Source organism: Xiphophorus couchianus, chromosome 15 (genome assembly GCF_001444195.1).
Source record: "Xiphophorus couchianus chromosome 15, X_couchianus-1.0, whole genome shotgun sequence".
NCBI classification, from domain to species: domain Eukaryota; kingdom Metazoa; phylum Chordata; class Actinopteri; order Cyprinodontiformes; family Poeciliidae; genus Xiphophorus; species Xiphophorus couchianus.
Genome location: NC_040242.1, coordinates 7,526,292 through 7,541,709, shown reverse-complemented (window position 1 = coordinate 7,541,709; position 15,418 = coordinate 7,526,292). Strand labels below are relative to the sequence as shown.

The following is a 15,418-nucleotide window of genomic DNA, read 5'->3' as shown; positions in this document are numbered from 1 at the left end:
ACATAAATGAATAGATCATTCAGTGATATTTAATGTATACGTAAAGAAAAAAATGTGTTTAAAATATGAGGATGAATTATACATTGTTTGATTGTCTGCAAGTAATGAATTACTTTTATTTATTTACCATACCATACCATACCAACTTTATTTATAAAGCACTTTAAAACAACCACAGCTGATACAAAGTGCTGTACATCAAAACACAACATAACAATAAAAAAACCCTAAAATAAAAACTTACAGTTTAAAAACAAAAACATACAATTTAAAACTAGATCCCGCTAGAGTTGAAAGCCAAATAAAATAGATGGGTTTTAAGACGAGCTATTTACAATAAAAATGCTCTTGCTTGAATAATCAATCAATAAATAATGACAATACAATTGGCAATAATAATAATAATAATAATAATAATAATAATTTATCTGTAGCGCTTTTATTTTGAAAATAAACTAACCGTTTCCGGCTTCTCTGGTAGCGTTGCAGAGCTTCAACGCTAGCACAGTAGGCAGTTGCAGCAGCGATATGGGAGAGAATTATAACGTTGGTAGGGTGTTTTAGGTCGAAGTGGCCCCCTACCGACATGAGATAACATGGAGGGCGTAACAACGGATTGCTGCTCGGCTGAGGAGGATGACTGCTCAGACTCGGAGGTTTTATGTCTCATGAGAGTCGGAAAAACCTCGGACTGGCTCCGTTTGTTCGAAAACGCAGAGGTGCAGTTGGCTAATGTTAGCTAACAAGCAAAACTTAATGACTGTGAAGTTTTAAAGTTTATACATAAGTGACTGGTTGCCTCTTTAAATACGTAAATATATCTATTTATCTATTGTATGTTATTTGTGTGTTTGGCATTCAGTGTGACGTAATTCACATTTTTTTTATATCAAAGTAAAGCGCTGCAGAGGAAGACTGGGTTTCATGTTTATTTTTGACTGTGCAGGTCACTGTTGGACGGGGTGTAGAGGTAACCCACCAGCTGTTATCTTCAACCTGCCCTCTTATGATCTCCAGGCTGCACTGTTCCTTCAGGCAAAAGGAAGACGGCCAGTGGACAGTGACGGACAAGAAGGTGACCAGGTTTCTTTTGAGCTAAATACTCAATACGTCTTTACGTAGTTGCCTCTTTTCTCCTCAAACATATGTAGTTAAAATCTAACTGATGCTTAATGAAACTCATTTCTTTTTGACTTGATACGTGCATTTATGTTTTATATTAAAATGTATTAAAATGCTATTCCTGTTAGTGCTAGCCAGTTCTCTCATTGCCCCTATATAATCTTTGGAGTTCCGCAAGGTTCAGTCTCAAGTCCATTCATTTTTTCTCACTGTTTTGTATTATAAATTATATATAGTCTGTTTTGAAAATTTTTTGCACTTGTATACTAAAGACACCTCTGCGAAATACCTTTTGTATGCCCGGCTGGTGTTTTTTCGTTGTTTTTTTTGACTCGTGTGGGCCTTTTGAACCTTATATCTCAGTCCACTGTTTAACCTGAATTAGTAACTGGTTCTCATGTAATTACATTGTTCTAAATGCATAGATTTCCTTTGATTCCTGTTGACTGTTGTCACTGTCCTGTTCTCTTCTTCTATTACAGTCAAATTCTATTCTATCCTTTATAACATCTATAAGAAACTATGGCTTTAGCAAAATGATGCAAATGAGTAATGGAAGAGCTAAACTTTCTTTTCAGTAAATAATGGGAGGTGTCATCCCGAGAAGACAAAAGTTGTGTACAGTTTTCACCTTTCTTAGATCTCAAATTTCCATCCCTAACTTTATAGCTTGTTAGAGACGACTCTAAAATGCAAATCAGGTGATACAGAGAGACTAACAGAAACAGGTAATGCTACTGCTTGTAACAACGTAAACTATGTTCTTTAACTCTTCTGTTTTCTATTATTTTGCGCTTCATGTACTACAGTAGCTTTTATATCCTATGTTACTTTCCTTCCCAGAGTCTCAACGGTGTGTGGGTAAATGGAGAGCGGATACCTGCTGAGCAACCCCATCTGCTCCAACTCGGAGACTCCATCCAGCTTGGAGTTCCTTTATTAGGGACCAAAGTGGAATTTGACTACATCCTCATCCAGCGGCCCCTCAAAGACATTAAGCCCTACCTGGTAAAGGAACATAGAGAGGATACCAAAGCAGCCCACACACCCAGAAAGTTCAAGAGGAAGTTGGGCGTAGAAGAGGTCGAGCCTTCTACCTCCAAGCACAAGCTCTACCGCTGCTCTTCTGCAGATAAATCGTTCGCAAAGCCCTGTCCTCTGTCTCCTGTGAAGGCAAGGCGGCAGCTCAGTCACACACAGCCAGAGGAGACAGTAACCGGCAGAAAGGAGCATGAAGGAGAGCTGCCTCCTTCCGATGGATCCAGTTCTGTCTGGGACCTCGACAACCTGCAAATGTAAGGCAGAAAGCTTCTCTAATTGGTTGTCTTGGTTACGTTTGGTCAGTTAGTTTCCTGTTATTAATGGAGGATATTTGACTTGATAATTTTATTGATTGATTAACTATTTTTGCTTCAGCTTTATTTACTTAATTAACACCCATGTCTATCTGGATTGACATGGGTTGTCTATCCAACTCGTTTGTTGGAGTGTATCAGTTTTATTTAGAGTTCAGGGTGCATTTGCTAGTTTTTATCAGTTATCATTGGCTAAATATAACTTAGTTTTAGTATGTTTTTTTATTAATTATTGTAGTTTTTTCATACTTTGGTTAATTTTTAGGTGCAGAATTCACCTAAAAATGAAAGTATTGTGATTATTTATACACAGATTGGGTAAAGAATATTTAACAGAAGATACAATTTTCAAAAAATTTATTTAATTATTGTTGATTAGCTAACCTACTCTGACGTTTTCTCCCAACCTTTGCTGTGGCCATTTTGCGGATTAGGTAAAGTGCCACCAGAAGATTAAAGAGTGCCGTAATTTGCAGACGATGTAAACAGATTGTGTGTGTGTGTGTGTGTGTGTGTGTGTGTGTGTGTGTGTGTGTGTGTGGGAGTGGGGGGGGAATTTCACATTTGTTTGAAAGGCTAAGTTGATTCATGAACACAAAATATGAATATTAAAATGATCATTTCCGTATGTTTTAGTTTTATAACGCACAATGTAATTCCAGTAAGTTATAGTTTTTAGTCATTAATTACCATTTTTATTCATTACAGTTAACAAAAATGTTTTCTCAATTTCAGGTTTTGTTATTTTGTTAGTTTTAGTGAACCATAACAACCTTACTAGATGGACAGTTGTTTCGCCAGCTACACAGTTTGGAGTTTCTCCTTATTTCTTGTTTTTTGGGGGGGGATTTTAAGTGTTAATGAGCACACCGTGTTAAATATTTGCTTTCTGTTTATGTGTAATTTCTTTACAAACAGGTTTTCCTGTTAAAATTAAAAGGTAGAAGAGGAAAAGACATGTTATCTTTTTGTCTCTGCAGGTACAGCCAGAATATCCTGCTCCTGAGGGAGCAGGTTAGCGACACGCAGAGGCAGGTCGAGTCTCTGGAAGGCGAGCCCAGGCAGGCGGACCCTCTGCGGGGAGAGCAGGTCCGGGAGCTGCAGGGTCAGCTGGAGGCGCTCAGAGCCAAGATGCACCGCATGGAGATGTTAGAGAAATCCTTCAGTGAAACAAAGAGGCAGTTAGAGGTGCACTGTTTTTTTTTTTTTTGTTCTTACAACATGGTATAAATTCAAAATATTAAGCTTTTATGCATTTAAAAGACAAAACTCCTGTACAACTATCACTTACAGAACTTTGAAAAAGTATTCATACTTCACAGTGCTTCTATGTTTCATATTTATTCTCAACGAAACTGTATTCATTGTTAAACTCAAATACGTTATTGATCAAGTTGCATTCCTACTTAATCAGGAGCAGAAAACCCAACAGCAAGAGGAGTTAATGAAAAAACAGCTTGAAGAGGCCTTACAAGAGGTGAGAAACTCAAAAAAAGCTTCTTAATAACTGTTTATAACAAATAACTGTTATATGAACCCATTTATAGTGATTTTGTGTATAACAAGATCATCATTGACAAACTAAAGCAAGCAGTTTTTTCTGCTCTGTTTGCCTATGTTGTGTGTCTGTGTAACTTCAATTTGATATTTATTTTCAACAGCAAAAAAAAGTGATAGATGAACTCGCCCTCTCTCGTAAAGGCTTTGAGGAAATTATATTGGCTAAAAACAAAGAGCTAGAAGTAACGAAGGTATGCTTTAATTTATAATGTTTTATTTCTTTTCTTCATGACTATCAACTTCTAAATCTTTCTGTTTGTGCAGGAGGAGAAAGAAAAGGCGAGAGCGCAGAAAGAAGAGGTAGTCACTCAAGTTACTGAAGTTCTAGAGAACGAGCTTCAATGCATCATCTGCTCAGAGCTCTTCATTGAGGTTGGTTTATAACCAGTTCATCACTACTCTTTCTAATGTTTTATGAAACCACTAGGGGGCGCCTCAAATCAGATCTAATAATTAGCTGTCTAAATAGTACAACTCAAAACAAACACGAAACTGGCTAAAAAAAAAAAAAAAAGTCCTGTATTGAATAGTTATTTTGATTTTTAACATCTCCCCTCACTCCTGTTCCAGGCTGTCATCCTGAACTGTGCCCACAGTTTCTGCTGTTACTGCATCAAGCAGTGGCGCAATAAAAAAGACGAGTGTCCCATCTGCCGCCAGGCCATCCAGTCCCAAACCCGCTGTCTGGCTTTGGATAACTGCATCGACCGCATGGTGGAGAACCTGAGCCTGGACATGAAGGCCCGGCGGCAGACCCTCATCACTGAGAGGAAAGGTATGAGGTGCGTTCTGATGGCCGTCTGTAGTCATAGGCACTCATACACCTGCACATTTTCATACATTTTCATTTTGCAATAAAATATTTGTTGCCATGAATTTCAGTTCCAGCCAGAAAGTTGTATTCACTCATGATGGGCATGAATGCCATCAGTGTGTCATTTGTCGTAAACTTATTTAGTTCATTCTTTTCTTAAAGAGTATTTTGTTGAAACCTTGCAACAAACACCATTAATGTTTCATGGTATAGACGGCTTTGAAGCAGAGCCCATACATTTTTAGTTGTCTTGAAATCAGGGAACTTGTAGGAAGTAAGAGTGCAGCGATTTCCTTAACGTTTGGTTATCAGCCGATAATTGCTTGTGAAACTGATCTTATCTGCCTCTGCTAAGGTCTGAAAATTGCCCAAGTGGATTATTAGCAATCATCTCCCCACTGTTGTCAACTTACTATAATTTGTAAATTTTCAGAAAGCTCTCTCTTTTTTTTATTTTTTATTTCAAAATAGCATCTAGCGACTAAAATAGAAAATTTGGTTCTGTATTATTGGAGACATTAACATCAGTGTCAGTTATAAAAACAAATGTTTTACCCAAAATCAAGAACAGCAGGTCAACCTTTTTAAAGATTGGTGATTGGCCGGAACACAACAGTCGGTGCAACCCCTAGTATAAAGTTAATATTATCGATCCCAGATGGACGTGTTTGGGGCGTTTTTTTCTTTTTAAACATCCAGTTGTGTCCAAATTGCAACCATCTAATTGTTGATTTGACAATATGTCGAAGAACTTTGAGGGTAGTCCTAAATCTTCGTTATTCCACCCACTTTGAAATGTGCTAGAATCACCATCAGCAACACACTGTTATCATGATGCTGCCACCACCATGCTTGACACTTGGTAGCGTTTTTAAGATTAAAACCCTCATTCTGACTCCTGAAAACACGTTTCTTGGCCAAAACGTTGGGCATCTGAAATCAAATAATGGAAATAATATTTAAGTAAAAGACAAAATTATAATTGTAGGTTACAAATCTGGTTGCACGTTTTTAAGGCAGTAAAAGAGGCACTGTACATCAACAGCAGAGGGGCTGGTGGAAGGAAATACATATTTCAGACACAAGATGGCAGTACTATAGAGCATGGTGATTTAACTTTTTGTGCTGGGTATTTTTGAGAACACAGTCAAAAAGCTAAAGATAACCCATGAAACTAGATATTCATTTGTAAGAGACAAAAATGGACCAGACTCACACTGTGCTTATCTCCGTGCTCTCCAGCAGCCGCCATCGCCGAGGTGATGGTGATCCACGATGACGACAGTAGCAGGACCAGTGACAGTAGCATGGTGTCCATAAACAGCAGTCTCAGCTCTGTGGTCTCTGTGGAGACGTACAGCAGCATCCATGTGGACTCTGGGGACAGTTTTGACGAATTGGAGGATTAGTCCTTTTTGTTTTTTTCTTAAATGTGAACAGGACTCTGTAGAGTTTTAGAATTCCCTGGAATGTTCTGGGGAGGTTTAGGATATTGTACAAAACGTTTTGGTCTCACCACGAGTCCACAAAATGTTCCTGTTTTTGTAATGAGGCCATTTTGAGTGTTTCTGTGGATTTTCAGCGACGGGAATAAAGTTTCTTCCTATGCATTTTCACTATCATTCCTGCACATGTTCTTTTTTGTGTTTTAGCTTTTCATACACTGACATCTTATAATATTTAAAACGTCTTTTACAACAGATGATAAACAAAGTGATTCTTTATTAGATAAAAAGTAATTTTTTATAATTTTATGCAAGATTATGTTATGTGGTCTAATTCATGTTCAGCCCACAGATTGTCTATTTTGTGTCATCATTTATCCACCTGAAAAGATTGATCAATGTTTAGAATAAATACAAGCACCATACATCAGCTCAAAAATAATGTTTTAAAGATATTGCCGAAGATTATTAATTATTAGATGTCAAAAACACCAACTTTCCTATAAATCTGAAACAAATTATGAAGCATGATGTTCTTTGTGTGGGTTGATGAATCAAGATCACTTTTCAGCATCACTTGTGTACAATAATTTGCAAAAGCAATGCAATCCCCTGAGCCATTTTACATTATCAGAAATTTCTCACATTACAACCACTTTCATGTGATTTAGTTCCCTTTTTTTGAATAAATTAGTTTTGAAAAGCATTATGTAGGATGCTTAAGCAAAAACATAGTAGCGGGTCAGATTTGATGGGAGAAATAGATGATGCAAAAATACAAAGCAATACTGAAAGAAACATGTTTCAGGCTGGAAAAGACTGAAAAATATGTCACACTTCAAATATAAACTCATTCTTTATTATTCCTCCATAAGTATGTAAGTATGTTGGCCTATCACTACAAGTTAAGGTTTGTGGTTGTTAAGTGACAAAATCTGAGAACTTTTAACTGATTTGAATATTTTTGCAAGGCGTTACCATGAAATATTAAAAAAATATATATAAAGCTGTAATTTAACCCTTTCATGCATGAATTATGATCTTTTGTGTCAGAATTTTTTTTCCATTTTTAAAAATTTTTTTCTTAAGGCATAAAAAAGGTAGGAAATTGTTTTTGTAAAAATAATTTTTTTTTATTTTTATGTGATCAATTGTAATTTTGTCCAAATACAAAGTTGTTATTTGAAAAATACATCAGTAGTATTGTTCCTTAGGTGTTATCTGATGTCACAATATTTTTTTTACTAGCAAGAGTCGTCTACAGTAGAAGGAGGGACCGGGTCGGTTCTCATGCTTTTTTGTCTGTCGGCCATATTGTATTTAACAAAAATAATTTCTTGCATTTGCAGCTGATGGCCAGTAGTTGATGGTATATTTTATGATGCATTAGTGTCCACTTCAGTGGTCTGTGTGCATTTATAACATAAAAATCCACAGGAAGCACAAGAAAATGGCTTTTAGAACGCTGTCCACTGTAGTGACCACTATGCATGAAAGTGTTAAAATCCAAATAAGAGCTAAAATAAATCAGAACATTCTTGTTGATTGGTACAAATTATTCTGCATTTGCATATGATGAATGATAAAAAGACAAACATTTGTTGTTTTGGTGCAGAGTTGCTCTGCCTTCTGGGAATCGCTTGCCTTGCAAACCAGCTGTGCTGAAAGTACGTGTTAGCAGAAAATGAGAGAGCACCAATCACTCCCTCTGGCTGCATCTTAGATTTTACCTCAGCTTTCTCTGCTTTCGCTCAACCAAAACGCAATTTTCAACCAGTATAAAAAAAGCTTTTATATATTACATAGTTAATTCAGACATTTAATACAGGTTCTTGTGTGAAAGAAAGCGCTTACTTGGACTTAAACTCAAGAAAAAAAATCTTCATTTGTTTCTGCTGAAACCCTCAGATAGTAAAGTGAAGTGTTTCTTGATTATATTAGTCAAACACAAATGACGTTATTAAACGAAGCCGTTTATTATTAAGAGAGAGAAAAACCCAAACCTACAATATTTAAATTGGTTTGATGTTCTGAAACACTGAAGTGTGAAAAACATCCAAGAAAAAAACAGAAACCCAAGACGGGGAGAAAACACTTTTTCACACCACTGTATCTATTAATAGCACTTTTACTTTAAAGCAAACATGTGGCTTTCCCATTTAACAGTGTCACACATAAATTTATCAGTAGCTTTGGGTGTGGGTGTCAATTCTACAAAAAGATTTCTATTTCTAAAGAAATGTTGGTCGGTTAAGCCCTTCTGTCTCCTGTTTTTCCGAAATTAAACGCTACGTTGCTTAGGAACTAATGCAACACCTCTTGGTGTTATGAGAGCAAACGGATGTGTGATGGCACAAGTGGTCCAATATTTTTAAAGCACACTATTGTCACATGGTGCTGTGGAAGGACAAAGGTGTTTCTCCATGTGTTAAAGTAGTTCTCCAGACATTTGAGGGCAGTTCAGTGGTGCTAAACAGCTGATTTCTTCTGTTTTTGTCAAATATTTCCATTCCTTGAACAAATTGTAATATAAAAATGTATCAGCTAAAGATAACTAAAGTGAATGCGGTATGATGTGTTGTGATCAGTTTCTTGGTTTACGCGACATATACTTTTTTTACTTGGAACTTTCTGATTTGAAAAGTTTTTATTTTTCCATAAAATCAGTTAAAAACTGCTTTTTGCATAAACAGAGGTAATCTTTGTCTGAAGCAGATAAAATAAATAAATAAATAATATAACTTTCTGGACTCATGACCACCTTGTGTGTGTAATCTGAAGATTTTCAAGAATATGCCATTTGATTTATACAGATCTGAAACTATAGATATTTGCAGCTGAATTATGTTGTTTCATCCCAATGCAATAGACACGCAGACTGATATCTGTGTGGTGCCTTGTCATTCACAAGCAGAGTTACCTAGACGTACACATGGACAGCAGTACATGGAGTAAATTCGCCTTCTGCGTTGGCTGATGTCATACCACTCCATTAAAGCCGAACTACAAGGGCAGCGTGTGTCCGTCAGGCTGAATTACACAAACACAGGACTGATGGACTGCCTGGGGAGTTCAGTTGGAGCCTTTCATCTTCCAGTCCAACTGAACATCAGATGCACGGAGGAAGCTCCTGATGCCTGTAACAGCCATTATTCTCTCCCTGATACAATCTGTGTGGCACATATGGGAAACATGGTTATAACGGGTTTATAAAATCAATTCCTTCCCAATTTTCTGACTTTGTCAGTCAAGAAAATAGAAAAAATGTACTGACTGTTTATATAAGTCACAAATTAAAATATCTGAAGAGATGGATTTTATCTAGGGATGTCAAAGATAAATAAAACTACAAAGGCATTCTACCTTTTTCAGATTTCAATTTAGAAAAGAAATTGAAGAAATGTATTATCACAGTTTTGTGCTACTGTAAGTTAAGTCTATGACTTAGAATCTTAATAAAAAAAAGTAAATTACAAAACGTGTGCGACAGAATGTGGAAAATAGGTGTACATGGCACTTTAAAAAAAAAATCTTATATTTATATTGGTGTTGTGAAGTACTTTACAAGAAAAACTCAGGGAATATCCAGGTGATGATTTACATTTTTCATTGGTGTCTCAGAAAATAAACAATGCGAATGCGAGTGGTAATTCTTGTAAGGAGATCCTTCCCTTTCTCCCACCTCCTCCTCTTACACAGTGTCTGGGCTCCTCATGTTGTTGTTTATTGGACAGATGGATTCACTCCATCCAGTGTTTCCTCATCCAAAAGACCCGCGATCCGTATCCCAGGACCATCTGGCTGTTTTGTAGAATGTGAATGTGGTTCTCAGCATGACCTTGCTCTTCCACACTGCCTGATAAAATAAATAAACTAAACACAAAGAGACTTTACTGTCATGAAGGTTCTTAGTTTTTAATCTATCTGGAATATAATCCAAAATACTGCTGCTTTGTATTATTTTAGTTGTCGGATTATCCCTATGTTGTTGACTTTCTTTATATGAAGTACAACAGTAACCAGTCGGAAAATATATTGACAGTCGATTTACATAGATTATTCAAGTGGAAGCATTTGAACACTTACCTAGATATGACGGTGATTTTGACTTTCATTTCCTCCTGATTTAGGATTTTTTGTTTTTTACATAAAGTTCGGGAATGTCATTTTTTTGAGAACTCATAAATAAGACCTGGTGCTTTAAAATTGGGAGAGTACGTGTTTTTCTAAAATAGTTTCAACAGCGAACAAAACCCCAAATCGAGTATGAATTTCTCTAACTTAGCTACCTCGAACGTTTGACATATAGTCAGCGTAACTATGTCAAACGCTCGAGAAAAACAATAGTAGCTGCAATTTCCTGAAACCGTAAACTAAACTGAAAGCGTTTCGTTTCCATAGAAACAGGCTACTCCCGAAACCAGCACACACCAGGTTTGCTACGAAGGCCTCATATAAATTTATCAGTGCCATGTATCTTTATGCAGAGTGAATTGTTGTCTCGGGTTTAAACGGAAAGAATGATAGTGTTAAAGTCTGAAAAGAGAAAAATGTTTATAATGAGTTTATTTTCCGCTGGCCGCAGTTTGGCTAACGTTAGCTGCTTTAATGGAAAACTTAAAGAGACATCCTCAAGTCAGCAGCTTTTAATCTACGTGTAAAACGTCTAGCAATTCATTTAGATGAGCGCTTTTATGTCATTAGCAAGTGTTTTTTTTTTTTCTTCTTCTGCGAATAGAGATATATCCAAAATGTGGACACTTTGGTCTTTATTAAGAAATAATTAACAGCAGTAATTTACTTTTATTTCTTAAGATATCTACAAAAGTGTTTTGAACTGCAAAACTTTTCTGCTCAATATGACAAATTTCGATTTATTTGTATTATTTATATATATTTTTCATATATATCAGCTTGTTAAAATTTACATTGAATATACAGTATGTTAAAACACCCTCAATTTGTTCCATATCATTGTAATTTTCCAGAAACCATCCAAACCATTGGAAAACAAAATAAAAATGAGAATTATAATTGCCGAAGATCCAAACTGGTCCCTGGATTTGGTTCCCAGTTTGTCCAGCCTATGTCAACGATGCATTGCAGACACAATTGAAGGTATTTTTGTTGTACCCTATTAAAGAACAGCAACCTGAACTACGTAGCCTGCACTATATTAGAATTGTGTTGCTCTTTTTGTGCCTCTTTTTATGAACTAACCTTAAATTTAAATTTGTGCCTGTTACAGATCATCAGCATTTATTTGAAAAACTCACACCCCAGCTGAAAGATTCAATTCAGCCGAGGTTGTCTCTTTCCCTGCCTCTGCATGTGACTGCCAACCTGGTCCCTGACGGTGTGTTCTGGAAGCGGTGCTGCCAGCAGCGGTGGAACATCTGTGACATTTCTCACTATGGCCACAGCTGGAAACGAATGTTCTTCGAAAGGCACTTGGAGAACTTGATCGAACTTTTCGTCCCAGAGGAAACAGAGTTTAAGGTCATTCTTGATGTGCTCCCTCTCTGTAAAAATTATATCAAGAGGTTGAACATCACACAGCTGCTGCTGCCTTCAAGGAAGTTTGTGAAGGGGAGAGATGATGATCAGCATGAAGTAGTAATGCTTACTAATGAGGAGGAAGATGATATGGCAGCTAGTCATTTTGACTTTGGGATTGTGTTGACTGAGCTGATACACCTGGAAGAGTTCCATTTGGCGTATAAAATCAAACAATGTGGGATGAACTTTGAATGGTCAATGTTCCAAATAACCGACAGGGACTGTAGAGCCCTCACCACAGCTTTTAAAGCCTGCAAAACTCTAAAGGTAAACGCATTTCTCTCATCAGTTTATACACAATAGATTGCCATTTATTTTATTTGCAGTTCTGTAAAAAAAAAGAAAAAAAGTATCTTTTCATTTACACATTTTTTGTGGTATTCTTGCATGGCGCACACACACACACACACAAAAATAAATAAAAATTGTTGCCTCTGGAGAGGTCTTGTCACAGTTCGGACTTAAACCTGAACTTTCTGCTCTCTAAGCAGGTCATTTAAGCTCACTTTAGCAAAGATGATTGAGACTTCAAAGGTGGCAACACCATATTTCATGTTTAAGGGTAATTGCTTTTTCACATAAGTCAGGTTTGCTTAAATTACTTTTTTTCCCTTAATGAAAACTGTAATTTGTTTGTCTAATTGTAAAATTAGTTTGATGATCTGAAGCATTTAAGTGAGAAAAGTATAGAAAGAGAAGATATCTGTGAATGGCATGTCTACAAGCCCCTTTTTTTGGTATTTACACAGCTTTTGTGGTTAAAAATGTTAAAGTTTCTGGAACAGAACATTTACTTTAGGCTCAGTCTGAAAGCATAAAATTAAGATTTACAAATTCCGTGACATTTCCAGCTGTTTCCCAGATTTCTAGTCACTTTTTTGTGTAAGGTTTACACAGCTGTTGCTCAGTATAAGTTAGCTTTTTTATTTCTTCTTTAATATTACCATTCAATCAGCAGTTATGCTGACTATTTAAAGCCTCATAGTATGGTATTATGTGTCTGCAGGTTCTGAGGATTCGTCAAAGTCAAATTGACGATAAAAAGTGTCGCCCGCTGCTGAGATGCCTTATGGACCATCCTTCCCTGATAGAGCTCGACTTATCCCACAACATCATCAGAGATGCTGGTGCCAGGTCTGTTGCTGAGTTGCTCTCCAAGGGCCAACTGGAGAAACTCAACATTTGCAACAATGAAATCGACATCCATGGAGCCAAAGCCTTAGCTCAGGCTCTGTCAAACAATTCCACTCTACAGTACCTAAACATGCGTCTGAACCAGGTGAAGGATGAAGGTGGGGAGGCCATTGCCGAGGCCTTGCAGAACAACACGACTCTGAGATACCTGCACCTGGGAGGGAATGATATGACCTCCATAACTGCTGTTGTGCTGTCAAAAGTGCTGCAAAAGAATGAAACACTGAAGACCCTCAATCTGTCCTGCAACAACCTTGGAGAGGTAAGTTAACAAATCGTTATTATTTATCTCTTTAAAGCTACTTTATTTTTGCTCTTTTGTGAATTGAAGTAAACTTGTACCTCTTAAAAGGGTTAAAATAATTTTTAAACCTGTTCTATTTAACCATAATATTCATGTCTCAAGGCTTTGCTAAAGGTTTTACTACTACGTCAGGACAAATTTAGCAGAAAGGTGTGTGAAATATACTAAAGTACTTCCTGGATCACCAATAGCAGAAATGTCATGCATGTTAATCTTTCTCTGATGTACTACTTCAATTTAATTGATGTACACTGCTCAAAAAAATAAAGGGAACACTTAAACAGGTGTTTAACACTTAAAGTGTTCCCTTTATTTTTTTGAGCAGTATATTTTATAGAACTGTGATTCTACATGTTTCATGTGAAAATTTAGCCAGAAATGTTCTCACAGAATTTTTAAGTTCTCAAAGCTGTTTCTTTACACATTTTAAAACCCTTAATACTGAGGTTTACTAGCTATTTTTTATGGTGTTCAGGCTCTAACTATAGGAACATGGATGGATGCAATTTCAAATATTTTTCCATACTTTTCTTTTTCCACGCATATCAGTAACAAATTGAGGAAAAGTGCACCTGGGAGGTAATGATATGTTTGGCAAATTTATTAAAAATAGAAAACCAAGAAATGGCAATTCTGATGATTTTTCCCAAATTGTCATAATGAGGTATTTGTGCATAGATTTTTGAGGAAAGAGAATGTAGAAATACAATTTGGATTAAGGGCGTAACATAACAAAATGTGGAAAAAGTGAAGTGCTGTGAATACGTTCCAGATGCACTGTAAGTAGCTGGAAAACACCTTTATCATTAAAAACTTGGTTTATGCAGCTAAAGAGTAGAAAAGTAGCTTCCTTTGTTTTCACTTGATGACTGGTGCAGCCTGCACAGGCATGTCTGCTGGAAGTAACCAGAATGGCTGTGAAGTACAGGGGTTTTCAATTATTCATAGGCACGTGTGGAAAACATGTAGTAATGGAGAACAGAGTTAAGTATTTTCCCATGGGACACATTTCTGACTTTTTATCTCTCTCACGCTCTCTCCTCTCAAAGATTTCATGGCATACTGTATCTCTGTCTGGAAAACACTGCAGAGGATCAAAAGTCACCCACACAGCAGAAATGTAATACCATCAGTATCTGTGTCCTTGGTTCAATCTTTGTAAAAATAGAAATGGCTGCTTCTGTGTAAGAAAACCAACTATTTGTCACTGGTGGCAGCAGCAATATGCAGTTCTGAAAGTGTGAGCAGGGAGTGGTGATTATACAAGGTTGTCAAATGTGTCTTTAAAGCTGTTACATTCTGGGATGTATCACAAACATTGTGTTTCTTTGTTACATCACCAACAGTACATGTGCGTCTGTGTCTTGTGTTTGTGCAGATCGGAGGTAAAGCTTTGGCAGAGGCGATGGTTCACAACAGCACTCTAACAGAATGTGATATCCGCCAGACAGACATTGATGAGACTAATTCTGCCTCCATTAACAAGGCAATTTGGGACAATCAGTGTGCAGACTGGGATAAGGAAGTTCAGCAGAGGAGAAAAAGTACCATCTATCTTTAATACAAACCTGCATTTATCAGATACAGAGTCTTACTCCATATCTGTATCTTAAACCTTCTTTCAAACACTACTTCATACACTTTTAACTTTAATTTTAAGGATAATTTTAACCTGCCTTTCTGAATTTTAGGTTTGTTTGTTAGATGTTTTTTAAAATGTAGCATATTTGTGGTTAAAAAATATTTTTAGCATATAAATTTATGAACCAAACAAACCATTCTGCAGGATTTCTAATGCTGTAAGTATGTGTTCACATTAACATTGAAAATGGTGACAATTTAAGGCAAAGTAACTTGAAAAAGTGAGCCAAAGCTTGGAAAAAGAGGCTATATCACCACAGCACCATGAACGTGCATCATGCTGTGCAGGAACAAGTAACAAAATCTGAAAATGTTTGACACTTTGTTATGAGGCCTAATAAACAAGAAAAGGTTATAGTACCTTAGGAAAAACTCACCATTACATTTTGACACACAGATTTCAATGTATTGCAACTGGGACAAC

General features: G+C 36.6%; 2 protein-coding genes across 8 annotated transcripts; both read left to right on the top strand.

Moving 5' to 3' along the window:
* Positions 1 to 442: 442 nt before the first annotated feature.
* On the top strand, positions 443 to 6,473 carry rnf8 (ring finger protein 8, E3 ubiquitin protein ligase). 5 transcript variants are annotated; one of them, XM_028040984.1, is made up of 9 exons: positions 443 to 719; positions 947 to 1,075; positions 1,966 to 2,417; positions 3,458 to 3,665; positions 3,892 to 3,954; positions 4,139 to 4,228; positions 4,302 to 4,409; positions 4,608 to 4,812; positions 6,097 to 6,473. In XM_028040984.1, the coding sequence occupies exons 1-9, from the start codon at positions 597 to 599 to the stop codon at positions 6,258 to 6,260; spliced, it is 1,542 nt and encodes a 513-aa protein (XP_027896785.1). In that variant the 5' UTR covers positions 443 to 596; the 3' UTR covers positions 6,261 to 6,473. The 5 variants fall into 5 exon arrangements, with proteins under 5 accessions (XP_027896785.1, XP_027896788.1, XP_027896784.1 ...); XM_028040987.1 differs by having other exon boundaries at positions 444 to 719; positions 4,608 to 4,819; XM_028040983.1 differs by having other exon boundaries at positions 445 to 719; positions 6,094 to 6,473.
* Positions 6,474 to 10,628: 4,155 nt separating this feature from the next.
* On the top strand, positions 10,629 to 15,360 carry drc5 (dynein regulatory complex subunit 5). Of its 3 annotated transcripts, none has more exons than XR_003598541.1 (6): positions 10,629 to 10,730; positions 11,285 to 11,414; positions 11,545 to 12,122; positions 12,862 to 13,311; positions 14,403 to 14,593; positions 14,732 to 14,858. XR_003598541.1 is itself a non-coding variant. In XM_028041151.1 (6 exons), the coding sequence occupies exons 2-6, from the start codon at positions 11,318 to 11,320 to the stop codon at positions 14,778 to 14,780; spliced, it is 1,245 nt and encodes a 414-aa protein (XP_027896952.1). In that variant the 5' UTR covers positions 10,629 to 10,730; positions 11,285 to 11,317; the 3' UTR covers positions 14,781 to 15,360. The 3 variants fall into 3 exon arrangements, 2 of the variants coding, with proteins under 2 accessions (XP_027896952.1, XP_027896951.1); XM_028041151.1 differs by having other exon boundaries at positions 14,403 to 14,473; positions 14,732 to 15,360; XM_028041150.1 differs by lacking the exon at positions 14,403 to 14,593 and having other exon boundaries at positions 10,634 to 10,730; positions 14,732 to 15,360.
* The last annotated feature ends 58 nt before the right edge of the window (positions 15,361 to 15,418 follow it).

Excerpts from the sequence above, each read along its gene's own strand:
- rnf8 (XM_028040983.1), top strand. The coding sequence starts at position 597 with ATGGAGGGCGTAACAACGGATTGCTGCTCGGCTGAGGAGGATGACTGC. Across the intron at positions 1,076-1,965 it reads GGACAGTGACGGACAAGAAG|AGTCTCAACGGTGTGTGGGT; the intron begins GTGACCAGGTTT and ends TTTCCTTCCCAG. Across the intron at positions 4,813-6,093 it reads CCTCATCACTGAGAGGAAAG|CAGCCGCCATCGCCGAGGTG; the intron begins GTATGAGGTGCG and ends CGTGCTCTCCAG.
- drc5 (XM_028041150.1), top strand. The coding sequence starts at position 11,318 with ATGAGAATTATAATTGCCGAAGATCCAAACTGGTCCCTGGATTTGGTT. Across the intron at positions 11,415-11,544 it reads CATTGCAGACACAATTGAAG|ATCATCAGCATTTATTTGAA; the intron begins GTATTTTTGTTG and ends TGCCTGTTACAG. Across the intron at positions 13,312-14,731 it reads CCTGCAACAACCTTGGAGAG|ATCGGAGGTAAAGCTTTGGC; the intron begins GTAAGTTAACAA and ends GTGTTTGTGCAG.